At 42.3% G+C, this 25,005-nt stretch overlaps 1 protein-coding gene and 1 long non-coding RNA gene across 2 annotated transcripts in view; one reads left to right on the forward strand and one right to left on the reverse strand.

Moving 5' to 3' along the window:
* Positions 1 to 25,005, forward strand: part of LOC115282602 — a 69,178-nt gene that overhangs the window by 26,404 nt on the left and 17,769 nt on the right. The window lies entirely within an intron of this gene.
* Positions 2,275 to 19,305, reverse strand: KRT23 (keratin 23). Its single transcript, XM_029928722.1, has 8 exons — positions 18,870 to 19,305; positions 11,804 to 11,886; positions 10,309 to 10,465; positions 9,083 to 9,244; positions 8,873 to 8,995; positions 5,488 to 5,708; positions 4,067 to 4,098; positions 2,275 to 2,664 (listed from the first exon to the last, which is right to left on the reverse strand). The coding sequence occupies exons 1-8, from the start codon at positions 19,263 to 19,265 to the stop codon at positions 2,570 to 2,572; spliced, it is 1,269 nt and encodes a 422-aa protein (XP_029784582.1). The 5' UTR covers positions 19,266 to 19,305; the 3' UTR covers positions 2,275 to 2,569.

Consider the following 25,005-nt stretch of genomic DNA (forward strand, 5'->3'; position numbering starts at 1 on the left):
CTCAGCATGACACCCTCAAGGTCCATCCACTTTCCTACGAAGGGCCATATGTCATTCCCTCTCATTGCCATGTAGTACTCCATCGTGAATATATACCACATCTTCTTGATCCATTCGTCAGGTGATGGACATTTAGGCTCCTTCCATGTTTTGGCTATTGTTGACATTGCTGCTATGAACATTGGGGTACATGTGCTCCCTTATGACCCAGCAATAGCATTGCTGGGGATTTACCCAAGAGCAATTAATTCTTTATTAATAGGGTGCCCAACCACCCCAAATTGAAGGGTTTCCTGGGCAAACTGAGATGAATTTGTCACCCTAATTGATACAGTGAAAATTAATAAGATTTTAAGGATATTTCAACCTCTTGAAAATTATTCACGTTATGATTCCCTGTTACCAAATCATATAAAAATTATGAGAGTAAATGGAAGATTAGTGATTGTTTTCTGAGCGTAGTGTTATAACTTTCCCTTCAGCTTATCATATTTTTTAATATTCTTCAAAAGATTTTGCTAATGGTACGCAAACTTCACCTTGAGAAAATAGGTATATTTAATGTTTAATTCTTAGATTTTGAGAAGAGATAATAATGTCTAAAATTGCAGAGTGTTTTGCTGCTAAAATGGAGAAAAAATCAATTTTAGGTCTTCCTTGAGACTCTAGTACCCGAATAACACAGGGAAGTTCTCATAGTAAAATGAAGTAGAAAAAGAGAAATAATAAAGTCTAATATGGATCGGTCTTGTCCCCCAAAACATTAAATGTCTCCACAGACAAATACTGTGCAAAGAAAACTCATTGAAGGTGTTAGTGTACTCATTATTTTTGAGATTCTTTGGCGTAATCACACAGTGATGATAAATTTATAATTTTACTCCAGAGAATCAGTGTATTTCAGTTAAAGCAGTAATACACTTTTGTGATGATGTGATTATTCCAGGTTCCTTCTGCCTAATTTCAGATTGTTAGGGGTTGGTTTTCCATTATTTGGGCATTAAGAATAAGGAACACCAATTATTGCCTTAAAGGGATGACCAGTTCAGTTTTAACAGATTCCTCATTCAGAAAATATCAAAAGCAATCCTTTCCAAGAAAGTATGAAAACACAGAGACAAAACAAACAAACAAACAAACAAAAAACCATCCGGGGCATGGCCAATGTGTTAGGTGACAGAGAACTACTTTGTACCACTTTTAGTTTAACAACTGTTAATGGAGTAAGAGAGCTAGATTTAGACAACAGTGCAGTGAGTAAGTGAGAAAATGCCTTGATTGTTCTGGGTCGCAGTTTACTTGTCTGTTAAATGGGAGAGTAGAGTTTGACTAGCCTGTGCATGTAGTCCCTTGAATTGTGAATATCCTAGAATTCCACAGATCGCATTCTGCTAATAACGGATATATGGACTCCTGCCTTCCTTTTCTCCAGCATTGTTCCTCTGTACCAGCCTTGGAACAATGGCTCACACTGCTACAATTTGAGGGGAAAAAAGCATCTCTTTGAGAGGACAGATGGGCATACTTTCTGTGCATCAGTCCGTACTCCACCTCAATTTAGTAATCTGGATCCTGAAATTTGCATTTCAGATCTTAGACAAGTCACTTTCCCTTTTAGGGTCTTAGTGCCTCTTTGTAAGAAGATTTTTTTTTCTGAATTCCCTTTTCTTTTTTTTAAATATATTTTTAAGTATTTGTTTATTTATTTGTGTGTGTGTGTGAGATGGAGAGAGAGAGGGAGAGAGAGGGAGAAACAGTGGGGGAGGAGGAGGAGAGAGAGAGGGAGGGAGACAGAGGATCTGAAGTGGGCTCTGTGTGGACAGCAGAGAGCCCAACCAGGGCTTGAACTCATGAACCATAAGGTCATGACCTGAGCAGAAGGCAGATGCTTAATTGACTGAGCCACCCAGGTGCCTCTGACTTCCCCTTTCTAGCTTTAACTTTCTTTTAGGCCCTTTAGGTTACATGGGTATGTATGTATGTATGTGAGATAGAATACTGTGTGGTCATCGTACATTCTCAGCAAGGCCCTCTAGGCCTCCCTTTCTCTGTTTCCCCCTTCTGCTGACAGACATGTGGAAAGCCTCATGAGCCACATCTTGTTCCTTGGTTGAATGTCTGCAAAGTGACAATTCTGCCCAGTGTTTGGCTACCGCAGACATGTTCAAAGCATTAAGGTCCCTTTCTTTCATGGACAATGCCCAGAGAGTCCCTTGTTAGGATGAGACCCTGATATAAGAATGACATAAATATGATGTGACATAAACAAAGGCATGATGTAGCTGGTGTAAAGTTTTATTGGCTACAAAACAAATACACAATGATGGCAATCTGAATATTGTAGTAGGAAAGTAGAGCTTTATGCTCATGAACTCATACTGTGATTCAGAAAGTGCAGCAATATATTAAGATCATTATGGAGTAACTTGTGACATTGTTCCAGAGGGGAAAAAAAAGTTTCTGAGTTTGATTACTCCAAGGATACCTCTTAGGACTCACCCATCATGTCTGGGCAAAGTTTCTATTGGGGAAAAGTAACTCTTACAATAGGCAGAAACTTTTATTGGCTTTATGCATTCTTCTGGATCTCATTCACTTGAGAAAGAATTATTCTTCCGTTGATGCTCTCCTGTGTGATAGCCTTGATCTTTGGAGCTGAAGATGCTGAGGGGAAAAGTGATGGAGAGGTCACCATCATGCTCCTGTCACCATCTGAAATCCTTATTTCCATTTCCCTGCTCTTAGTGCCTGAAGGTTCTCCATCTCTTCCAACATGATCCCTCAGCAACATGGCAAGCTCTGCTGGGGGAAGAGATCTCACCAAGGAAGGTTTTCCATCCCCCTCTCCAGAAAACAAGGGTGTGTGAATAGTGTCATCTTCTAGAGGCCAAGACCTTCATCGAAGGTGTGGTTGATATAGAATCTGGTCCCTGGCTACACGTCCTGGAGGGGGGCTTCCTGCATTTACAGACTTTGTTCCACTTGTACCACAGATTCTATGAGCTAACAGGGCGTTAAATGCCATTTTGAGCACCTCATTTAAAGATCTAGAAAGCATGAGGGATGGATGAGAATCCAGGGATGTTTACCATGGCCACTGTTTTCAAAGTTATGATTTATTTGAATATGTGCTTTGTTGACACGGCAGGAAACTAATTCTAGACTAACGGGAAGACTTGAAATTAATAGAGATGCAGGGAGAACTTTTTTAAAAATCAAACCTCTCCAGTGGTGGTTTGGGCCACTCCATCAAGTAATGAGTTCCCCATTCCTGGACATGGGTAAGGAGAGGCTGAAGGACCATCTGTCGATATCTTGCAAAGGGGTAGCAGTTAGACCAGCTGCCCATGATGGTGCCTGGAACCCTGACTCTTTGCATCTCTAATGTCTTGGAACACTTTTACCACAAACGAATCAGAAAACTCGTCCCAGACTGTGGTTTCTTAGAACTTTTCTGTGAGATGTACAGAGGGAAGTTGAGAAAATAGGGTTCCCAGGTCAAAGATATTTGGCAATGCCGAGTTAAGCAAAGTAAAACTTTTGTTGTTTTTTTCTCTTTCCTATTCCTTTTCTCCCCACAGCAGTATCTGTTCCATGTTTAACTTACTGAAATGCATGGCTGTCATTAAGAGGATAGTGGTACATAGAGTCCCCAACCATTTCTGGCCGTGGAATACATCTTTCATAATATGCAATGATGGTTCCACGGAACACTAGTGTTCAACAGAATATGGCTTGGGAAATTATGTGGAATCATTTTCTCTTCATTTCCTAGGAGTTTAATAAATAGACTCCATAACGTAACAGAGATATAATAATATGAATGATTGTTGCTCTCCACTTTACTGCTGACAGAGAACTTGCATATATGTTATTGAATACAATACTGAGAGCTCTCTGTTTTTCTCTGTCATCTACTTTAGGTTAATTCAAAAATTCCTGGCCATTTGGGAGTAAAATAAAAATTGAACATAAGATATTTGGGAGTACACTAAGGATTATGACTACCATAGAATTAATAAACGTGCTGATTCATTTTAATTCAAACAATGAAAATATTTTTTACCTTTCACACTTGACTTTGATTCTTCCATTGTCCTATAGAAATGATAAGAGTTACAGCTCATTTTAGCATTAGCAACAATCATAAAAACTCCCCAAGGTGAACTAACTTCCTTTGCCTGCTTGTAAATTCACAGCTCTTTAATGAGGATAATTGTCTGAGCTCTGTAGTCTCAAGGTCATGAGTTCATGGGAAAACCTTCCTGGTTCCAGAAGAAAGTGAGTACAGCCTCCCACGGACCCCAGGGTCAAGGCAAGTCTATCAAACCGCCTCCGTCCTGTCAGTTGGCTGCAGGTTTGCTTCCACTGAGATCCTTTCCAGGGTCTGGGTTTAATGCTTAGAACCGTTTTTCAGACTGTTCAAGGTTTGGTCTGATAGTATTTTATTTATTTTATTTTTTGGAGTTTATTTATTTAAGCAATCTCTACACCCAAAGTGGGGCTCGGACTTATGACCACAAGATCAATAGCCACATGCTTTACTGACAGAGCCAGCCAGGCGCCCCTCTTTATGTATTTAAAAAATTCTGGGGTTCCTGGGTGGCTCAGCTGGTTAAGTGTCCGACTCTTGATTTCAGCTCAGTTTGAGCTCTGCATTGGACTCTGTGCTGACAATGCAGAGTCTGTTTGGGAATCTCTCTCCCTGTCTTTCTGTCCCTTCCCTGCTTGTTCTCTCTCTCTCTTTCAAAATAAATAAATAAACATTAAGAAAATGTCTAACCCTTTCTCAGGGTCCTAGAATGTATGTGCCCTTTTTTTTTTCTGAACAATTATTGTAATTTCCTAAGTTGGTTAGAAATACCGGATTGAAGAATCTAGACTTCTCAATCTCTTATGAGTCTTTTTCCTGCTGTCAAGCTAAAATATTCCCCCAACCTTCCTTTTTTTTGAGCCCAAATTATGTACATTTCCAGTGGGAAACACTATAGTTAAGTCTTCCTAGTTGTTTCTTTTTTCTTTCTAAGTTTATTTATTTATTTTAAGAGAGAGCAAGAGAGACAGAGAGAGGGAGGGGCAGAGAGAGAGGGAAAGAGAATCCCAAGCAGACTCTGTGCAGTCAGCACAGAGCTCATGTGGGGCTTGAACTCATGAACTGTGAGACCCATGACCTGAGCCGAAATCAAGAATCAGATGCTTAACCTACTGAGCCACCCAGCTGCGCCATTAGTTGTTTCTTTCTAGAGATCTTAATATATTAATTTTAACGATCGGCCTCAAATATTAGTGCTTTGGGAGTAATAGCTGATTGATTCATATATGCTACTTAAATAAACCTGATCCACATATCCAGAAGAAATTCATCACAAACCTTTCTTCCTCTGGAGTGATGCTTGCTAATGGGTATAACAGGGATCAGGTATATGAATTCACACACAGAAACTCAATGCCATTTTCCTCCTCCTCCCCTGCTGGCCTCTGCCTTACCCCTCACTGTCTCCGTCCAGGAGCTGGTTGTAGGTGGTAATCTCCTTCTCCAGGTGGGTCTTGATGCCCAGGAGGACCTTGTACTCGTTGTTCTGACGCTCCAGGTCATGGCGTAGCTGCATCAGTTCATCCTCGTAGTGGGAGATGACACGTTGCATGTCCCGGAGCTGGCAGGAGTACCGGGACTGGGTCTCCGACAGCATGTCCTCTAAAGCATATTTCTGAAAGTGGAAACGAGGTTTCTTGTACTAATTGACCGATGGCTTGATAGATTGAGTAGTTAGAACACACCGGCCACTCTGCTAGGTGTCTCCGTGGCTGCTGAGGGTACAAAGGTGGGCAGCTGGCGGGCTCTCGGGGCGGGGGGGAGGGGGGGGCTTGGGCAGTGAGGAGTGACTAGAGTCAGGACTTTGGAAGCCGATGATGTGGGCATTTCTTTGTGTCAGGGAGCTCTTGGCAACTTCACTGCATTCCTATAGTGTTTACTGTGTGTGCTCTTCCTTGGGGATTGGGCATGTGCCACCTTGCCCTGATCTGTCCCTTACCTCCTCTGCTTACATTTTGTCTGTGGCCGAATGGAAACCTCCTAGGGAAATAGCGACTGGGACCCCTCTCTCTATTTATCTTCAGTAGGGGTGTCAGACAAAATAGAGGGCACCTAGTTATATTTGAATTTCAGACGAGTGATGACTAATTTTTTAGTACATGTATATCCTAAAAAATTGCCCCAATATTGCATGGGATATACTTATACTAAAAAAAAAAAAACAACAACTTTGCTGTGTACCCAAAATTCAATTTTTTTGTTTTTTATTTTTGGGAGAATGCAAGCAGGGGAGGAGCAGAGAGAGGGGGACAGAGGATCCGAAGAGGGCTCTGTGCTGACAGACTGACAGCAGTGAGCCCCATGTGGGACTTGAACTCATGAACTGTGAGATTATGACCTGAGCAGAAGTCAGATGCTCAACCAACTGAACCAGCCAGGTGCCCCCGAATTTCAAATTCAATGGGATGTCCTATATTTTAATTTTGGTCAATGTGGCAACCGTAGTCCCAAGCCATGCTTGTTGATTATGACACAGGCAACAGATTGTCATGTTTGAAGAAATTCTAAAAGTTGCACGAGGAAGTTGCTGCACTAGGATACAGAGAACGGACTTCAAGTCTCCACTGTGTTTGGATTTGCCACCCGCTTTTCTGGAGCACAGAACTCTAACTTTGTTTATGTTTATTTATTATTGAGACAGAAACAGAGCATGAGTGGGGGAGGGGCAGAGCGAGAGGGAGACACAGAATCTGAAGCAGGCTCCAGGCTCTGAGCTGTCAGCACAGAGCCCGATGCGGGGTTCAAACCCACGAACCATGAGATCATGACCTGAGCCGAAGTCAGACGCTTAACCGACTGAGCCACCCAGGCGCTCCTGAACTTTAATCTTCAGGAGAAACCCTGACTGTGCCAGATGCTGTCACTTTACCATGACCGCTAACTTTCGGGGGCCCTTCATACTGCCTGGTCTCCCCTCCCACTCCTGTTCTCCAAGAGGGCTGCTGCCTTCCCTCTCCTGTCTCTCAGCCCAGGTGCTCGCTTCCTGTGTTGCTGAGGAAACGAAAAGCTGTCAGGAGAGGGTTCCTACAGGCTCCCACCGTTACTTCAGCCCACATAGGTGAATCTGCTTTCCGGTTCTCACTCCTGCCCTGGTACCAGGTTCTCAGTCCCCCCGCCCCGGGTACCCGGCACGAACTGTCGGTGCTCCAGTCATTTCAGCCGTTGCCTGCCTTCTTGCATCATCCATATTTTCCTCTCTACCAGCCTCTTCCCATCTTTCAAATAGAGTAATTTCTCCCACCTTAAAATTGTTCTCTTGAATCCTTATCTACCTTCAGCAGTCATCCAATTTCTCTGCTCCCGGTCACTGCAGCAAAGCTCCTGGAAGAACTGCCCCTATCCGCGGTTCCAAGTTCCTCTTGACCGCCCTCTGAGGCTCAAGGCTATGCAGTCTGGCTCCACTGTTACCCCAAAGATCTTCCCTTCTCTTCCCTCCTCTTCTCTACTTTTTTTTTCCGCTTTGTTCACCCGCTACAGCCACATTGGCTTCCCTACGGGTCCTCCAACCCGTCTGATGCACCTGTTCCTCATGGCTTTCACAGTTGCTGTCCCCCCTCCCCAGAACTCTCTCTCTATAGCCACACGATGCACCTCCTTACCACTTCAGCTGTCACCTTAACAGTGAACCCCTTCCTGAACACTTTGTTTAAAGTGGCGGCTCTGCACTTGAGCCTGCCTGGCTTCCCCCACCATGCTTTATTTATCGACAGCACTTTTCACCATCTCACATATTACATATTTTGATGATCTGTGCATTTATTGACTGTCATCCCCACTAGAATGTCAACTCCTTTATTGTAGAATCCTCAGCACTCCGAACAGTATCAGATGATAGAATGCATGAAAATGGATATAAATCTCTTGCTGACCTCAGAGGCTTGTTGCAAGATAATGTATGTCCAAATGTTTTGAAAACTATAAAACACTGTAATTATTTCTGTGCTCATTATTATCACCCTGATGGTGTACATTTTAAATGTCTGTTCACCATCACTTATTCTTAAAAAATAACAGTAATTTTCCATGTGCACCTGCAACAGAATGAACCAATGACTTCTCCTCAAGACCAAGGGCAGAGTAGCACTTGGAAATGACTCTGATGAATGATTAGAAGATTAGGATAGGCTACAAAGGAAATCAAATGATAAATTTTATTTAATGAATTTTGAGCACCTGTGACACTTCATATAAAGGATTTTACTAAAAACTATGAAAATCCTAGAAAAGACTTAGATATAAGAATTTATAGTTCATGGGGTGATAAGACATATACCTAATGAACAGAGCAGTACTTTGGAGTGAGCCAGGCCTGGATTTGCCACCAATTCATGTTGGCACCAGGATCTCTTTTTGGGGGGGCTTCAGGAGGCAGCCTGGTTGTTAAGTGGGGAGCACTGGCAGAGACTATGAGGGTCTACTAGACCTCCACACCAGCCCCCAAATACCAGGTGGCCTTACCACCGGCCACTTACTATCTATGTGACCTTGGCCAACCTACTTAACTGTTTGGTTTCCTCATCTCTAAAGTGAGAACACGGAGACCTCCTGGAAAGGTTAATGTGAGGGTTGATGACAGTTAACATAATGAACCCCCTGACATACCGTATGGTGTGGACACCTCAGGAAATGAGAGCTCTTATTATCATTCTCATTGGGAACAATTTGGATGGAAAATGGGAAGTGAGAGATGTCCCAGGGAAGTTGGGGAGAGGAGCCCAGGATAGAGGTCATGAGAAGTTCTGTGGAGGACATGGGACTTGACCGAGGTCCCAGACTCACCCTGTTGCACTGCGCCTGCAGGTCAATCTCCAGGGCCTGGAACGTGCGCTTCAGCTCATGCATGTCACTTTGGCTGCTCGGCACAGCTGCTGGACTGGTCGCTCCCTGTGCCATGGCTGCTGACTACAAGAGCAAGCAAAGGGCAGAGGCATTGTTATTGGGACCACATGGAAATGGAACCTTTGGGAAGTTTGAGCCCCTTTCCTTTACCTGCTCTTTATACCAAGTGTCCAACTCTTGATGCTTCTTCTTTATTATAAACTCGTATTCCTGCCTCATATCCTCCAGGACCTTAATTAGATCCTCTCCTGGAGTTGCATCCACCTTCACATTGACCTTGAAGTCGTTTGGCACATGATGTTCTACCATTTCCTGTTTAATAACAGAAAAAAAAAATGAATCGGCTGTGAAATTCAGAAGGCCAGAGTGTGTGGATTGGCAGCAATTACTAGATCTTTTAAAAAATCAGCTTATGTGGTTGTTATTCTTTTACTGGTTGGATTTGGTTTCTCAAGTATTATTCATTGATGGCAAAACATATATTCTTTTTTTCTATTATAACTCTATAAAATAAAAAAAATAACACTAGATAGGTAATCAAATGGCCTCTGTGATTACTGACTTAATCCTTGGTTGAAAATGTGTCACAGAGAATTACACTTATGTAGCACAATAAAATACTCTTCAGCACATGTTCATGGATGAAATGATGGCACAATTTAACAGTTGAACATTTCAGGTTGTAGGTTAGTGATTTTGGGAAACAGTTCAGCAACCCAAAGCCAAAAAGGTGTAAAGACTTTTAATGTCTTACAAATGTATTCTGACTCTGTAGGGTTAACCCCATAGGATATCATAAAAACCAAGAAATCTTAGGAAAAGCCTAATTAACAGTCATTGTCCAACCAACTCTTCATAATTGAGACTCTTTGATGTTCATAAGCAATTTGGTTTGCCTAAAACGGGGATTGCTTTCCTTGTATTGCATCAGAGTCTCAGGGACTTTAGATGGAATGTAGCCTTTTCATAGTCAGTTACATGGTTCTGGAAATCAAGATTCTTCATTTTTGTCACTAGTTTTATTGTCCTTGATTAGTGGCAGATTCTCTTTATTCTACTGTCCCCCAATTTGCTGTACAATGGGTCAATGAAGGAAGTTCAATCTCATGCATTATTCTTATGGTGTCGTATTAACAAACAAGTCTAGATAATCATTGTATATTAGCAAAATTATTGGCCGATTTTGTCACTAATTATGATTTTATTTTGGCTATTGGATTTGACACTGCATAGACAACCTTGAAGCTGGAAAAATTAGATGTTTCTATGCTAGGACTGGCATTCAGAGGGTGTTTTTTTTCTCCGGTGGCTTTAATTTATCTGAATGTGCAGATTAAGAGCCATGCTGGTTGCCAGGAGCTCCTGGGGAGTCCTACCTGCTCATGGCGCTTCTTCATGAGAATGAGCTCCTTCCTCATCCCCTCAACCTCCTGTTCCAGATCTGTTGTGATGATGGTCAGATCATCCAAGGTCTTTCGGAGACCTTCAACTTCAATTTCCAGATCTTTCTTGGAGGAGTGTTCATTTTCGTACCTTTAGTTGAAAGAGAGAGAAGAATACACCTGTAGTTGGAAGGCCATGGCCTTGTAGGGATTCACCTTACTTTAGAGGTGAATCTCTTATCCCTCATATGTCTGTTTCTTGCAGGTTTTTCTATGATGGTGACTCAATGTTTGTTTGTTTGTCTGATTTTTTAATTAGAGAAGATGAAATAATAAACAGGCATAAGCCAATCAGATTTAGTAACTGTTAACAATATGCTTCATCTGTACTCTATTTTGTATTTTATTTTATTATTATCTTTTAATGTCCATTTATTTTTGGGAAAGAAAGAGAGACAGAACATGAGCAGGGGAGGGTCAGAGAGAGAGGGAGACACAGAATCTGAAGCAGGCTCCAGGCTCTGAGCTCTCAGCACAGAGCCTGATGCAGGGCCCAAACTCATGAACCATGAGATCATGACCTGAGCCAAAGTCAGACACTTAACTGACAGCCACTGGGTGCCCCTCTATTTTGTAAACTAAACTGTAGATATTTGACATTTCACCCCTAAATACTTAGGAATACATCTTAAATTTTTAAAAATGTTTATTTCTGAGAGAGAAAGACAGGGCATGGATGGGGAGGAACGGATAGAGAGGTAGACACAGAATCCAAAGGAGGCTCCAGCGTCTGAGCTGTCAGCACAGAACCTGATGTGGGGTTTGAGCTCACAAACTGTGAGATCATGAACTGAGCTGAAGTCAGATGCTTAACTGACTGAGTCACCCAGGCACTCCAGGAATACATCTGTTAAAAACAAGAATTTTCATTAAGAATGAAACTAAATGTTATCTAAATGATGAGTAGGCTCCTAACTATGGAGAACACATTGATGGTCACTAGAGGGAATGGGGGTGGGAGATGGGGGAAGTAGGTGATGGGGATTAAGGAAGGCACCTGTCGTGATGAGCGCTGGGTGATGTATGGAAGTGTTAATCACTATGTTGTACACCTGAAACTAATGTAAAGCTGTATGTTAACTATACTGGAGTTAAAATAAAATTTAAATAATGAAAACAAGAGTCTTCTAAATAAGCGTAATAACATTATCACACCTGAAGAGCTAATAATAACCCATCTCATTCTTGGTTCATATTTAAATTTCCCCATGCCAAAAAGTGTATTTTATATCTACTTTGTTTAAAGTAGCGTCCATTCAATTATTGTTATGCCTTTCTAGTTCTATTTTAAAGATGTAACACATGGCTAATGGTGAGATAAGTTAATTCTTTTAGAAAACAAAATCAAGGGGGAGCCCCCAAAGCAAAACAAAATGAAACAAAATCACCAAATGGCAACTGCCCGAAATATGGTGAAGAAGGAACTTACTTGAGGCCAAAGTCATCCACTGCCATCCTGGCGTTGTCAATGAGAAGGGTGATCTGAGCGTTGGTCTGCTTGCCATCCATGATCTGGAAAACATGCATCAGGAGTCATTTAAGTCAGGGGCGCCTGGGGGGGCTCAGTTGGTTATGCGTCTGGCTCCTGATTTTGGCTTAGGTCATGATCTCACAGTTCATGAGTTTGAGCTCCACACAGAGCCTGCCTGGGATTCTCTCTCCCTCTCTCTCTGCCCCTTCCCAGACTTCTCTCTCTCTCTCTCTCTCTCTCAAGAAATAAACATAAAAAAAGAGGCATTTAAATCAGATACCCTCCCATTGGAGAAGTGCATTTCTGCCCTGTAGTTTCTGGGTACATGACTCGTTAGCATAGATGATTTCTTTTTCTGATTTTCTTTTTCTGAACAACAACTAATGAAATCAATAAATATTGAGCTCTTACGAGATACACAACATCAGAATGATTTTAAAGTAAGAATATGGTTTGCAGCCACATCACTGTCTTTTTTTTACACTGAGTTTGAGAGGCTAAAATTGAGGTTGCTGTTGGAAAAATGACATTGGAAAGGGAAGGAAAGTCTAGGCTCAGAGTGTCTTCTAATTTCTAGTGCTGCGAACATACCTTAGCATTTCAGCTCATCCTCGTCTGAAGATGTTAAAAGAGGTTTAAGTTCCAACCCTGCCTTTGCTGTGTGGCTCCCTTAAAGTGCAGTAGTTCTGTTAGATGAACACAATTCTTCCTCGTGGTAGCATTCATGTTTCTGATCAGTGACACTGAGCAACGTACTAAAATTGTCACTGGTATTGTTTGTCAGACTAATTTTAAATGAATTTTGTAATAGTCATCACATGCCACGATTGTATTTTGTCCAAAGTGACGATAACCAGGCCCATGACTTAGGTATGCATAAGTGTTTGCAAGCTATTCTGTGATGAGAATGCCCCCACTGTAGCTATTAGAATATTAACGGAAATAACATTTTAGCAGCGGAATAAACTTCAGCTGTGTTAAGGCCTCTAGTTAAGAGTTTCTCAGGGAGCCTAGGTGGCTCAGTCGGTTAAGTCTCCGGCTTCGGCTCAGGTCATAATCTCACAGTTTGTGGTTTCGAGCCCCGCATCGGGCTCTGTGCTGACAGCTAGCTCAGAGCCTGGAGCCTGCTTCGGATTCTGTGTCTCCCTCTCTCTCTGACCCTCCCTTGCTCACGCTGTCTCTCTCTGTCTCTCAAAAATAAATAAAAAACATTAAAAAAAAGAGTTTCACTAGATTTTCATATACTTTTTAACTTTAAAATGAAAACTGCTGTTGAAAGTTTCTACCTGAGCAACTGTGTATCTGTGTATGATTTGCAAATTCTTCTAGGGAGTTGTGACCAGGCAAGTATTGCACAGTTGATGTACGTCACCATCTTTAGGAAAATTGAGATGATGTCTCAATGTCAAAAGTATAATACTACTTTTGTACCAAGGATTGTGCTGAACTAGGAACTGGAGGTTTTCCTTTTACTTCCTCTTTCTCACCGTTGGCATGAACTTGGCCCAGCCTTGCTCTCCCCGGGGTTTCGGTTTCATTGTCTGTTAAACAAGGAGTTTGTTCTAGAGCCAGTTGACCTTAGAGTCCTACCTCTACACTTCTGTGGTGTAGTTGGAGGCAGAATATTCTGTGACATTCTCATCGTATTTAAACAGATAATTCCTTTATTTAGAAATTATTTCCTTAGGATAAAGTTATACCTTAATACAAAGACACCTTTTAAAAATCTGGTCCTATTCAAAGCTCCATTGGTTGCTTGGAATATGGTATCATGAATGCGCAATAGCAAGATTCAGAGGTGGTGATAACACACCTGGGTCTGGAACTCAAAGAGCAGGGCCTGAGGCACCTGGGGGGGCTCAGTCCGTTAGGCATCCAGCTTCGGCTCAGGTCATGATCTCACAGTTCGTGTGTTCGAGCCCCGTGTCGGGCTCTGTGCTGACAGCTAGCTCAGAGCCTGGAGCCTGCTTCCGATTCTGTATCTCCCTCTATCTCTGACCTTCCACTGCTCACAGACTGTCTCTGTCTCTCAAAAATAAATAAAAAGCATAAAAATTAAAAAAAACCCGAACAGGGCCTGAGGTCCTACTCTAGCACCTACTAGCTGAGTGAGCTTTCCAAGTATTAGTTTCTTCATCCATAAAATGGCAATAATGATAATAGTATCCACTTTATCAAAGAATTATGAGAATTATATTGGAAGTGATTAAATAAAATAATTTACTTAGCTTATTCTGAGCATATTGCAGATACTCTGAAAAATTAGTTGAAACTTAATTTAGAACAATTTAAGTGTTTAATTTTTTTTATATAAAAGAACTTTTGAGAAGACATCCAGATGGTCAACAGACACATGAAAAGATGCTCAACATCACTCATCATCAGGGACATGAAGTCAAAACCACAATAAGGTAATACCTCACACTAGTCAGAATTGGCTAGTATCAAAAAGACAAGATATAATAAGTGTTGGAGAGGATGTGGGGAAAAGGGAACCCTCGTGCACTGTTGGTGGGAATGTAAATTAGTAGAGACACAGTGGAAAACATTATGGAGATGCCTCAAAAATTAGAAATAGAAGTGCCATATGACCCAGTAATTCCACTTCTGGATATTTACCCGAAAAAAAAAACCCTTTAATTTGAGAAGATATATGCACCTCTGTGTTCATTGCAGCATTATTTATAGTGGCCAAGAATTGACCTAAGTGTGTATAGATAGATAAATGGATACAGAAGATGTGCTAGATGTATACAATGGAATACTACTAAATGAAAAGAATGGTATCATCTGTGACGACATGGATGGACCTTGAGGGTGTATGCTGGGTGAAATAAGTCAGACAGAAAAATACCATAGAAATAAGAAAGAAGTTAGAAAGACAAAAACTATATGACTTCACTTATGTATATAATCTAAAAAACAATAAATAAAGAAGTAAAGAATAAAAAAAACAAATAGAACTGGACTCACAAATGCAGAGAACCAGCTGGTGGTTTCCAGAGGGGGAGCAGAGGGGAGTGGGTGAAATAGGTAAATGGGATTACGAGATACAGACTTCCGGTTGTAAAATAAATAAGTCTTGGAAATGCAAAGTACAGCATAGGAAATATAGTTAAAAAGGAAAGAAAGAAAGAAAAAAGCTGGCACTTTTGTAACTAGAGCCAATGTCTGTGCTGGATACATTTCAGGTTCTGTATATTTTGTGATGCGTTCTCAAAGTTCTCCTGTTTGTGGTGGGAGATAGCCAGGCTCCTGCCCTGCCTAACTACTCTCTTCCGGTGGATTCCAAATGATCCTATGACTACTTCCTTTGCTCCAAAAAAAGATTCTGTAGATATCTCCTTGTCTCCCCTCTGCAGTGTTGCTTAGGGCCTCTCATACTAACCAGTTCTTTTCCTTCCAGGCTCTTTACTCCCTGCGTTATCTAAACTCAGAGGAAATGAAAAGTAGCTCCATCCACAAGGGCCTGGGGACCCTGGTTATTGAGGTGTTGATTGACATCCACAGAAACCAAACACTATCCAGCCCTCCCATGGAATCAGAAAATCCACAATGCTGGCTGGGTGCTTACTTGACTTTTCTGAGTTAAACTGATACTTTTTCTGTTGCAACCCCTAAGTCAAGAGTCTGATTCCCCTAGCCAGCATCCTTCGCAGAGTACATGAATGTTGAGTTCTGAAATGCACTTGATCTAGAGCTTATTTATTTATTTATTTATTTAAATTTGTTTATTTAAATATAAGTTAGTTAACGTACAGTGTAGTATTGGTTTCGGGAGTGGAACCCAGTAATCCATCACTTACATATAACGCCCAGTGCTCATCTCAACAAGTGCCCTCCGTAATGCCCATCCCCCATTTAGCCCATCCCCCCAGCCATCAGCCCTCCAGCAACCCTCAGTTTGCTCTCTGTATTTAAGAGTCTCTTATGGTTTGCCTCCCTCTGTGCTTTTATCTTATTTTTCCTTCCATAGAGCACATTTAAATAACAAAACCATTTCCCCAGTTCACCTTACTTGATGCGATTTTATGATACAGCCTCTCTTTCTGAGACATCCTTCATGGTGATGAATGCATGATGAGGATGGTTGAGAAATAATATGTGAAGCAGAGGTTTTGCATTGTGTGTTGTAGTTAATCACCTGGATTTTCCCCCAAGGCTCTGAGTTCATTCTTTTAAAAGGATCTAATTGGTATATTAATACAGCATTGCTGCTTCAGGGTGTGTAATCTCATCCCAGGAAGAGGAAGATAGAATTTTTGATTGTAAACCACAGTGCCAAATAGATCACTATTGAGAGATGTTCTAAAATACACACTTCCTATGGCTATATCTGACTCGGTGTTTCAAAAGGATTGGATTAATTTTTGAGTTCATTTTTAAAAGACTTTTTCGAAAATTGTTTTTAATGTTTACTTTTGAGAGAGAGAGAGAGAGAGCGAGCGACAGAGGGAGCAGGGGAGGGGCAGAGAGAGAGGAGACATAGAATCTAAAGCAGACTCCAGGCTCTGAGCTGTCAGCACAGAGTCCAATGCAGGGCTCGAACTCACAAACCGTGAGATCATGACTTGAGCCGAAGTTGGATGCTTAACTGACTGAGCCACCCAGGTGCCCCTGAAAGACTTTGAGTAACATTTAAGATCCCTGAGGCGGGACGGAAGAGTACCATATCTACTGATAGCATTTCATCAAGCCCTGGGAAGGGGTCAGCCCCTGGTTGTTGTGGGTTATTGTATTCTTTCGCCCTCTGTTTTCTTACGTATAGTCAGGGGAGATTGGGACAGACAACCTTAGCATCAAAGAGCTCAAACATGAACAAAATGCAGCTGAAGTAAGAAATCCTGAAAAGAGTGGAATTCAAACCTAGATTTAATTTATAACCCAGATTTTTAAAGTCAGAACCCAGAGTCCTGAGCCTCCTGGAGAGCGGACCAGCCACCTACTCCTTTTCTCGATTCTGTTCCAAAGACTTTGGGCAACCACGCAGTCTCAGTCTACTCATCTATAAATTGGGGGTGAAAATACCTGCTTCACAAAATGAGACTGTGTGTATGAAATATGTGTTGTATGATTAACAATGCCATTGTAATGCATTATCTTTACTAACAAGCAGTAGCATTTTTTTTATTACATAGGCAAGGTTAGCACCATGCTGTATGGAAACTATGAAACCATTAGAAACAGATCTGGGTTAGAATCCAACCTCTGCCTCTTGCTGGTGGCTTTGTGTGGCTGCTTCACTACTCTGAGCTTTTGTCTCTTTACAGGGTCATTGTAAAGAATAGAATCAGGGGGGGGCCTGGGTGGCTTAGTCAGTTGAGTGTCTGACTTCGGCTCAGGTCATGATCTCACAGTTTGAGGGTTTGAGCCCCGCATCGGGCTCTGTGCTGACAGCTTGGAGCCTGGAGCCTGCTTCTGATTCTGTGTGTCCCTCTCTCTTTGACCCTCTCTTGCTCATGATCTGTCTTTCTCTGTCTCTCAAAAATAAATAAATGTTAAAATAAAAAAGAATTAGGTAATATTGAATGGTTCCATCAGTGTTGAGAGCTCTCAGATGGTGCCAATATGTGTATTAAAATACCCAACACCGCGGCGGGCATCTAATAAGCACTCAATACATGTTTTCCTCCCTCTTCCCTGCTCCCTCCTCCTCTCCACTATCAGTTGGTGAATTATTTCTAATGTGATGTGTGACGTCACGTTTCTTTTGAGAGTTATGTTCTCAGCTGCCCATTTGCAAAAATCTTTTATATTCTCCATTTTAAAACCAAAGCAGCTTTTATTAGTTAAAACAAATATGATGAGGTTTGTTGAGTCACCTTGTTTTTTTTTTGTAAAGACAACCGTGTACTGTATAGTTAAGGTAATTACACAGCCAGTTATTAGGTTGATTATTCAATAATTAGGGTTCATTATGAGGACAGATTTATATTATCTTGATTGGTCCTTCCTACATTCGAGTAAGGACAACCAAGGATTGAAAAATTAAACTGAATAATATTGGAAACCTTGATGCCCTTTCTAAGATGGGTTAAATTATAATCTTATGGGGAATTTTCTGAGACTGCTTTACATAAGAGGAAAGTTAGATAGCTTTAAAAAATTATCTTATGGGATGCCTGCATGGCTCAATTGGTTAAACATCTGACTTTTGGTTTCAGTTCAGGTCATGGTCCCACAGTTTTGTGGGTTTGAGCCCTGCATCGAGCTCTGTGCTGGCAGTGTGGAGCCTGCTTGGGATTCTCACTCTCTCCCTCTCTCTCTCTGCCCTTCAAAATTAAAATAAAAAAGACTTAAAAAAATCTTTGAGGTGACTGGATTCCCTCCACTTCTAATCAATGTTATGAGATGTTCCAGAAGGTATAAGCCCAGCTTTTTAAATGTTTGATTTTTTTAAAGACATCTCCATTACCCATCCTAACTCTAAGATTCCAAAAATTATGCTCATTTTATTATTATTTTTCTAGCAATATGCCCTTTTCAGAACTGTAAGCAGCAAAAACTCAGAACTTTTAGCAGGTCTCAAGGAAATATCCAGGGATGTCAGAACGATGTACTGGCTAATGGAGTGACAGCTTTTAGATGAGATCTCCAAAACAGTGGAACTCAGCTTTTCTTTCTGTGGGTCATCACACTGTTGCCACGACTTTAACGGTGGAGCAGAACTGATGGAGCAGAAAGTAAACGCTGTCCTGTGCCAAGTGCACTGAGCGAGAAGGACAAATACCCAACCTTGTCGTCACTATAACATCCCTGGGTCAGAAGTGATACTGGACAGCAGCTGGTTGCCTTTTGGCATTTTTTTTTGGATTCTCCGCATAATTTACAGATAGAAGATGAAATATATAAAACAGACTTCCCAAGTCCAAAAGGGATAGTAAGAAAATACCCTCAAATGCCTTTGCTCACAATGACTTTAAGCTCATTTGCCATTGTCCTGGAAATTGTCATTGGTACTGATTTCTCCTCCCATGGCTCTCTGGAAACGCAGCCCCCTCTCGAGGGTCACCCAGGATCTTACCTGCTCCTGAAGGTGGCTGATGCTTTCCTCATACTGGGAGTAATTCTGCTTACTGCCAGGATCTCTCTGTTCATGCCACTTCAGGATGCGACTCTCTAGCCTCTCGTTGGCCTCCTCCAGGGCGCGCACCTTCTCCAGGTAGGAGGCCAGACGGTCATTGAGGTTCTGCATCATCTCCTTCCCACTCCTGCCCAGGAGGGAATGGCCTCTTCTGGATCCCCAAGACCCTCCAGGAGGCAGGCAACTTGGCGAGCTGAAGGAAAGGGAGACTCGGACACCGCCGGCACCCCCGTGGACGCTGGGATCCCGAGGGAAGCCCCCCAGCTGGCCCCAGCTGCCTCCCGTGCCATGGAGGGAGCCTGAGAGGGTCTGGCTGAAGTTGCGGCTGGAGATCATGGTCCCATCTGTGTTTGGTGCAGGGCTGGGCTCCGCTCCGCTCCCTGGGGCTGCAGAACTGAGCCGCCCCAGACTGCTCCGGATGGTTTTATGCCCTTTGCTGTGGGAGTTCCCTTCTCTGACAACTGTACCAACAAGATCGTATCATTGTGCAACATGCGTTTCCTCTTGGTCAATCCAGAAATGCCCTTGGGCCTTCACACACATTGTTATTGTTTAGAGCCACATCGATATACCAGTTTGCTTCTCCCTCCTAGTTGTCACCCAGAGGTGTGGCCCACAACATTAGGTGGGTATTAGTCTCAGGTTTCTTCCTAATTTTTTCCGTGGAACTTTTCCATCATCCATTTATATGAGAAAGGTCAGAGTGAAGTTTACAAAAAGGTTATTTGGTGTAGTATAGATTTCCTTTTAAAAAGGAGACATTAATCACACTGACACACTTCCCCCGACCCCACCCTGCCCATAATAAACAAACCCCAGCTCTAAAGTAAGGGTGGGAGAGACTCCCCAGGGAAGAGCCAGATCAGAATCTCAGGTCCTAGAATGAAAATACTCGTGCTGAGGAAATGGAGAATGTTCTGAATATCTGATGCCTTTGTGGCAGTCGCTGTTTGATGGAAAGTAATTTCAAAGGATCATTCCTAAGAACAAACCGTCAATTATAATTAATGAATGAATGACCGAGCCTTCTACTTGCAGGGTGCCTTTCATCCCCAGCACACCTCAAATCCAAACAACTGGGCCTGCACCAGACTTCCTTGGCCCCCGGGGGAGCGCAGCCTTTGTGAACTGGCCAGCAGCCCTGTCCGGGCTGAGCCTGGGTTCCATGTGCCTGCGACCTCCCGTGGGGATGGAGGAAGACAGGAACTATGCCTTGGGTTGTCTGACGTGCTTGATGAATCTTATGCTTCATCTGCCAAGGTAAAGGTTAAGAATGAAAAAATAAATAGTCTGGGGGCGGGGAGCCACGTGTTAGTGACTGGCAATTAGATTGAAAGGAGACTTTGAAATAAAATGGCAACATTGGAAGGGACTTTAGTGTGGTTCCACCCAAACCACTGATTTTGCAGATGAAAAAATCTGAGGGCGGAGTGTGGCAGAGGACCGTGGGTTCGTGGCAAAGCCAGGGTGGGATTGTTTCCACCACACAGCAGTGTCATCCTTGAGTTGAATCTTGACAGAGTCCTGTAAAGCTTCTCTTCCATCGTGTTGATAATGGGACTTCCCAGTTCACACAGCCCTTCAGTGGTGTTTGTTTAATGTGCACAACGGCTCTGGATATAGCCATGCAAGGGTTATTGTCCCCATTTTACAGATTAAGAATCCGGGGCTCATGGAGGTGATTGATTGAGAGCTGATATCTATGTGCAATGTATTGCACGCGCACACGAATTTGTGGGTTCACTGCCTTGGTCTGTGCTTGGATACCCACTGCCTTACTGCCCATAACTGCTCCCCTGACTTCCAGATGTAGTTCGAGGGTTATTTCCTTCCACAGTCTTTTTCTGAATTTTCCTGCACGAGTTGGATGCCCCATCCATGAAGAAACCACCTCTGCTGGGTCCTAAGATTTTCCACAGGGACAGACAGTTTAGGATCCCGCCTCACTATCGAAGCTGGGGGCCCCTTGCTGGGCCCAGGCACCTCCCTGACTCCACCCCTGTTCCTCACTCATCAGGTAGCTCTGCACTCCTCTGGGGCTGCAGGCTTCTTGAAAGCTGGATTATGTCTTACATCTTTCAAGTGCCGGAGTCTGGCTTCTAGGCATTTCATAAATGTGTGTTAGCTCAGTAATGAACTCTTTAGAGTCAGGATTTTAAGTCTGGTCCTCTGATGTCATCACCTCCTGCCCTCTTTGGGAGTGTGAGTTTTCAAACCAGATAGTAGGAAGAAGCCTCTTCTAGAGGTGGACCAGCCAGCCATAAAAGCAACCTCATTCCTAAAAACTAATAAAATTACCTAAAGCACACCAGCTTTGCTTCCTTTGGAATTTCCAAGACCAAAGGAAAGGGGCACCTAGGTGGCTCAGTTGGTTAAGCATCCTACTTTGGTTCAGGTCATAATCTCACAGTCTGTGGGTTCTAGCCCCGTGTCAGACTGTCTACTGACAGCTCAGAGCCTGGAGCCTGCTTCGGATTCTGTGTCTCCCTCTTTGTCTCTGCCTCTCCCCCGCTCACACTCTCTCTCCCTTTCTTTCTCAAAATAAATAAACATTAAAAAAAAAGACTAAAGGAAAGTTTTGGGGGTTCTTAGAGAGAGTGCCCTTTTAAAGAGTTCTATGATCACTTACATCTCTGAATAAAAGAAAGAGACAAAAGGGAGACAAGACAGGGGTGCCTAGATGGCTCAGTCAGTTAAGCATCTGACTTTGGCTCAGGTCATGATATTGAGGTTTGTGGTTCAAGCCCCGCATCAGGCTCTGTGCTGATAGCTCAGAGCCTGGAGCCTGCTTCGGGTTCTGTGTCTGCCTCTCCCCTGCTCCTGCTCTGTTTCTGTCTCTATCAAAAATAAATAAACATTAAAAAAAATTTTTAAGGGAGACGAGATAAAAATAGAGCAAATGAGGGACTTGTTTTGATGTGTGGTGGCAAGCAGTGTTCTGAAGGACCTGGATGGTGCCTGATCTTTTTCTTTGACTCAAGGCTCAGGTCAGCTCTGGATTGTGTTCACATGGATCCAGCCTCACAGATGAGAACATCCATCTGTAGGTTGTGCAAGAGGCAGGCTGTGTGCCACCTCCTGAAACTCCCCTTCAGTGGTTGGCAATGGGAATGATCATTTCTCCGTGCTTTGCAGGCATGTCTGAAGTGGCAGTGACCTATTAGCCCCGTGGATTTGGCCTATGCGTCATCTTACACCAGCATGTGGGAGTTGGGGTTTATAGGAGTTAACCTCCAGCAAAATACTGTTGATGTAGCAGAACCAGGGTAGGGAAAAATTGATGGTGCCATTTGAGAAGACTGGAGAGAAGTCATCTCTTCTAGAACCATCATGTGAAGATTTTCCCTGTAGCTCCCAATCTGTGGCACTCCACTGGATTTTAAAATAAATGGTGGATTTTTTTTTTATTGGTGGGTTGCTTGTTTGGTAAAAATGATACATGCTTATTATAAAAAATTCTCAAGTAATACAGGACAGTATAAGAAAAAAGATTTTTGAAAACCGCCTAATTCTACCACATAGGCAGCCACTGGTAAATTGGTGAATATATTTCAGATGCTCTCTATCTGTGTATATTGGTAGACGTAGGATGGCTAGAATAATTTTAGAAAAATGAGCTCAAACAGTTTATTCTATTGTAGAAGAATTTACTTTAAAAAATTTGGTTACCGTGGAGCCCCTGGGTGACTCAGTTGGTTGAGTGTCCGGCTTCAGCTCAGGTCGTGATCTCACGGTTTGTGGGTTTGAGCCCCTCATCGGGCTCTGTGCTGACAGCTCAGAGCCTGGAGCCTATCTTAGGATTCTGTGTCTCCTTCTCTCTCTGACCCTCCCCTGCTGACACTCTCTCTCTGAAAAATAAATTAGGAAACATTAAAAAAATTAGTTACTGAGTAAGAAGCTGAAATGGATTCACTTTAGTTACATGTCTTCTATAGGATTTGTAGACATTCATCATATTCTTTTAATTTTACAATTTTTAAGGAGAGTAAAATGTCCTGTAAACTTGTGGAATCACAGAGCTGGAAAGAAGGGCAAGGATAGGTTGTTTTTGTTTGTTTGTTTGTTTTGCTTTTAGATATGTCAACTGCAAATCACTGCACTTATTTTTAAACTATTTTTTAAAGAACTCAAGGGATAAAGGCTCAATTGCCTTCTTTTTTTTAATGTTTATTTATTTTTGAGAGAAAGAGTGAGAATGGGGAATGTATATACTGTGCATTAAGCAACTGCCTGGTTACCCCAGCACTTAATTGTAAGGGCTTAAAGGCCCAGGCCCTGGCCAACTCACCTTTAAGTCGTGAATACTGTTTCCAGTTTATAGAGGGCTGTGGCAGGCCCTCCATAAATGTTTGTTAACCTTGGTCTTGGGAAGAAGATAGAGCAGGAGTGTATTGGGTGGAACAGACTAATGAGAAGGAAAAGGAAGAAGATGGTGGCCAGGTGTGGTTAAAACACATGAGCTGTCCCATCGAGTGGCTACTTAAGGAACTCTTGTGGTAGAGAGGAAACAAAAGGTCCCAGGTCATGGCGTCAGAAAGAATGGCTGCCAAGGAAGGACAAATCCTGTAGAGTTTCCCCAATTCTAGGTTTTGCTGATTGCATCCCTATGGAATTTTTTTACATGTTTCCCTGACCCCTGTATTCCTTGTAAGCTAGTAGTTGGATCTGAAGACTTTATTAGATTTCTGTCTAACAGTTTTGGCAACAATACTTCCTAGGGAGTGTTGTGTTCTTCCTGTTGTTCACGCTGTAAAGAATGTTCTCTATTGGCCTTGTTTGACCATTGACACTTAAGCTCTTGTAGCTTCTGTATTCCAGGTGAACATTTCCCCAAGTGAAAAAACGAGACCATGCCTCATTTCAGACAGAGAGTTTTTCACTTGGAACTCAGTGGACAGGCTTCAGGAAGTCAGTAAAATCTCTGAAATGGCACAAAATTGTCTCTTCATGTTTATATGTTCACTCTTCTGAGAGGAAGTTAGCTTTCATTAACTTGTCAAAGGATCATATGAATAGAAAAAGTTTGAGTCCAATGGTGTCAAACTCTGAAGATTCATTCTTTTTCTGGCCTTTAAGTACGAGTAAGATGTGTAGGATTTTCATTTTATAGGAATGCAATAGTGGACTTCAAAACTGTATTTATCACCTGTCTCATACCTATCACTTTATAGACAGGAAACTAAAGACAGGAAGTACTTTGGACAAAAGTCTATGGCCAGTTAATGTCAGAGCTAAGACCAACAGAAGGATTCCATGATATTGTTGTATAGCTCCTTATCTTCTTTATTGTTATTTTTAATTTTTTAATGCTTATTTCTTTTTGAGAGAGTGTGTGTGTGTGTGTGCACGAGAATGGGGGAGGGATGGGAGGGGGTACAGAGGATCAGAAGTGGGTTCTGTGCCAACAAGCAGACAGCCTGATACAGGGCTCAAACCCACAAACCATGAGATCATGACCTCAGCTGAAGTCAGATGCTCAACCGGCTGAGCCACCCAGGTACCCTATTTTATTATTATTCTTTAAAACCATAAAGATGATGTTTCAGATTCACTGAAAATTTTGCAGTTGTGGGATGTTGATTTGTGCACATGTTCATTTACAAATAACCAGCTATGGTTAAAATGTTTCTGTTCCTTTTTTCTCCTTTCCTTAAATGATGTATTTTGTCGCTAATTCCACTGCTGGTTAAACTCCATAGCCACAAATAATTAGGGTTAAGATCCTCTAATTTAATTCACTTAATTATTTATTTTATTGAGAGTTTACTTTAGAGGTGCTCTGGACTAGACTGGTAAGACCCAGTTCCTGCCTCAAGCATCCTTCGTGGATCTGGGGGTTTTGTTTTGTTTTGGGAAGCCAGTACTCTGCCAGTGACCCAACCTGTTAGGTCAGGGTCTGTTCTGGGGTGCTTTGGAGCAGTGACTGATCTTTATTTGCCCATTTGTACCTTGACCTCAAAGTTGCCAGATCTCAGGGAGCTGTGGTAGGTTAGCAATATCACCACCAGAGAAAGCCACATGTTCCTGGTTGTCAGGATCTTTTCACCTGGTAGCAATGAAGTCATCCTCATCTGAG

The sequence above is a fragment of the Suricata suricatta genome, chromosome 17, assembly GCF_006229205.1.
Source record: "Suricata suricatta isolate VVHF042 chromosome 17, meerkat_22Aug2017_6uvM2_HiC, whole genome shotgun sequence".
NCBI lineage: Eukaryota > Metazoa > Chordata > Mammalia > Carnivora > Herpestidae > Suricata > Suricata suricatta.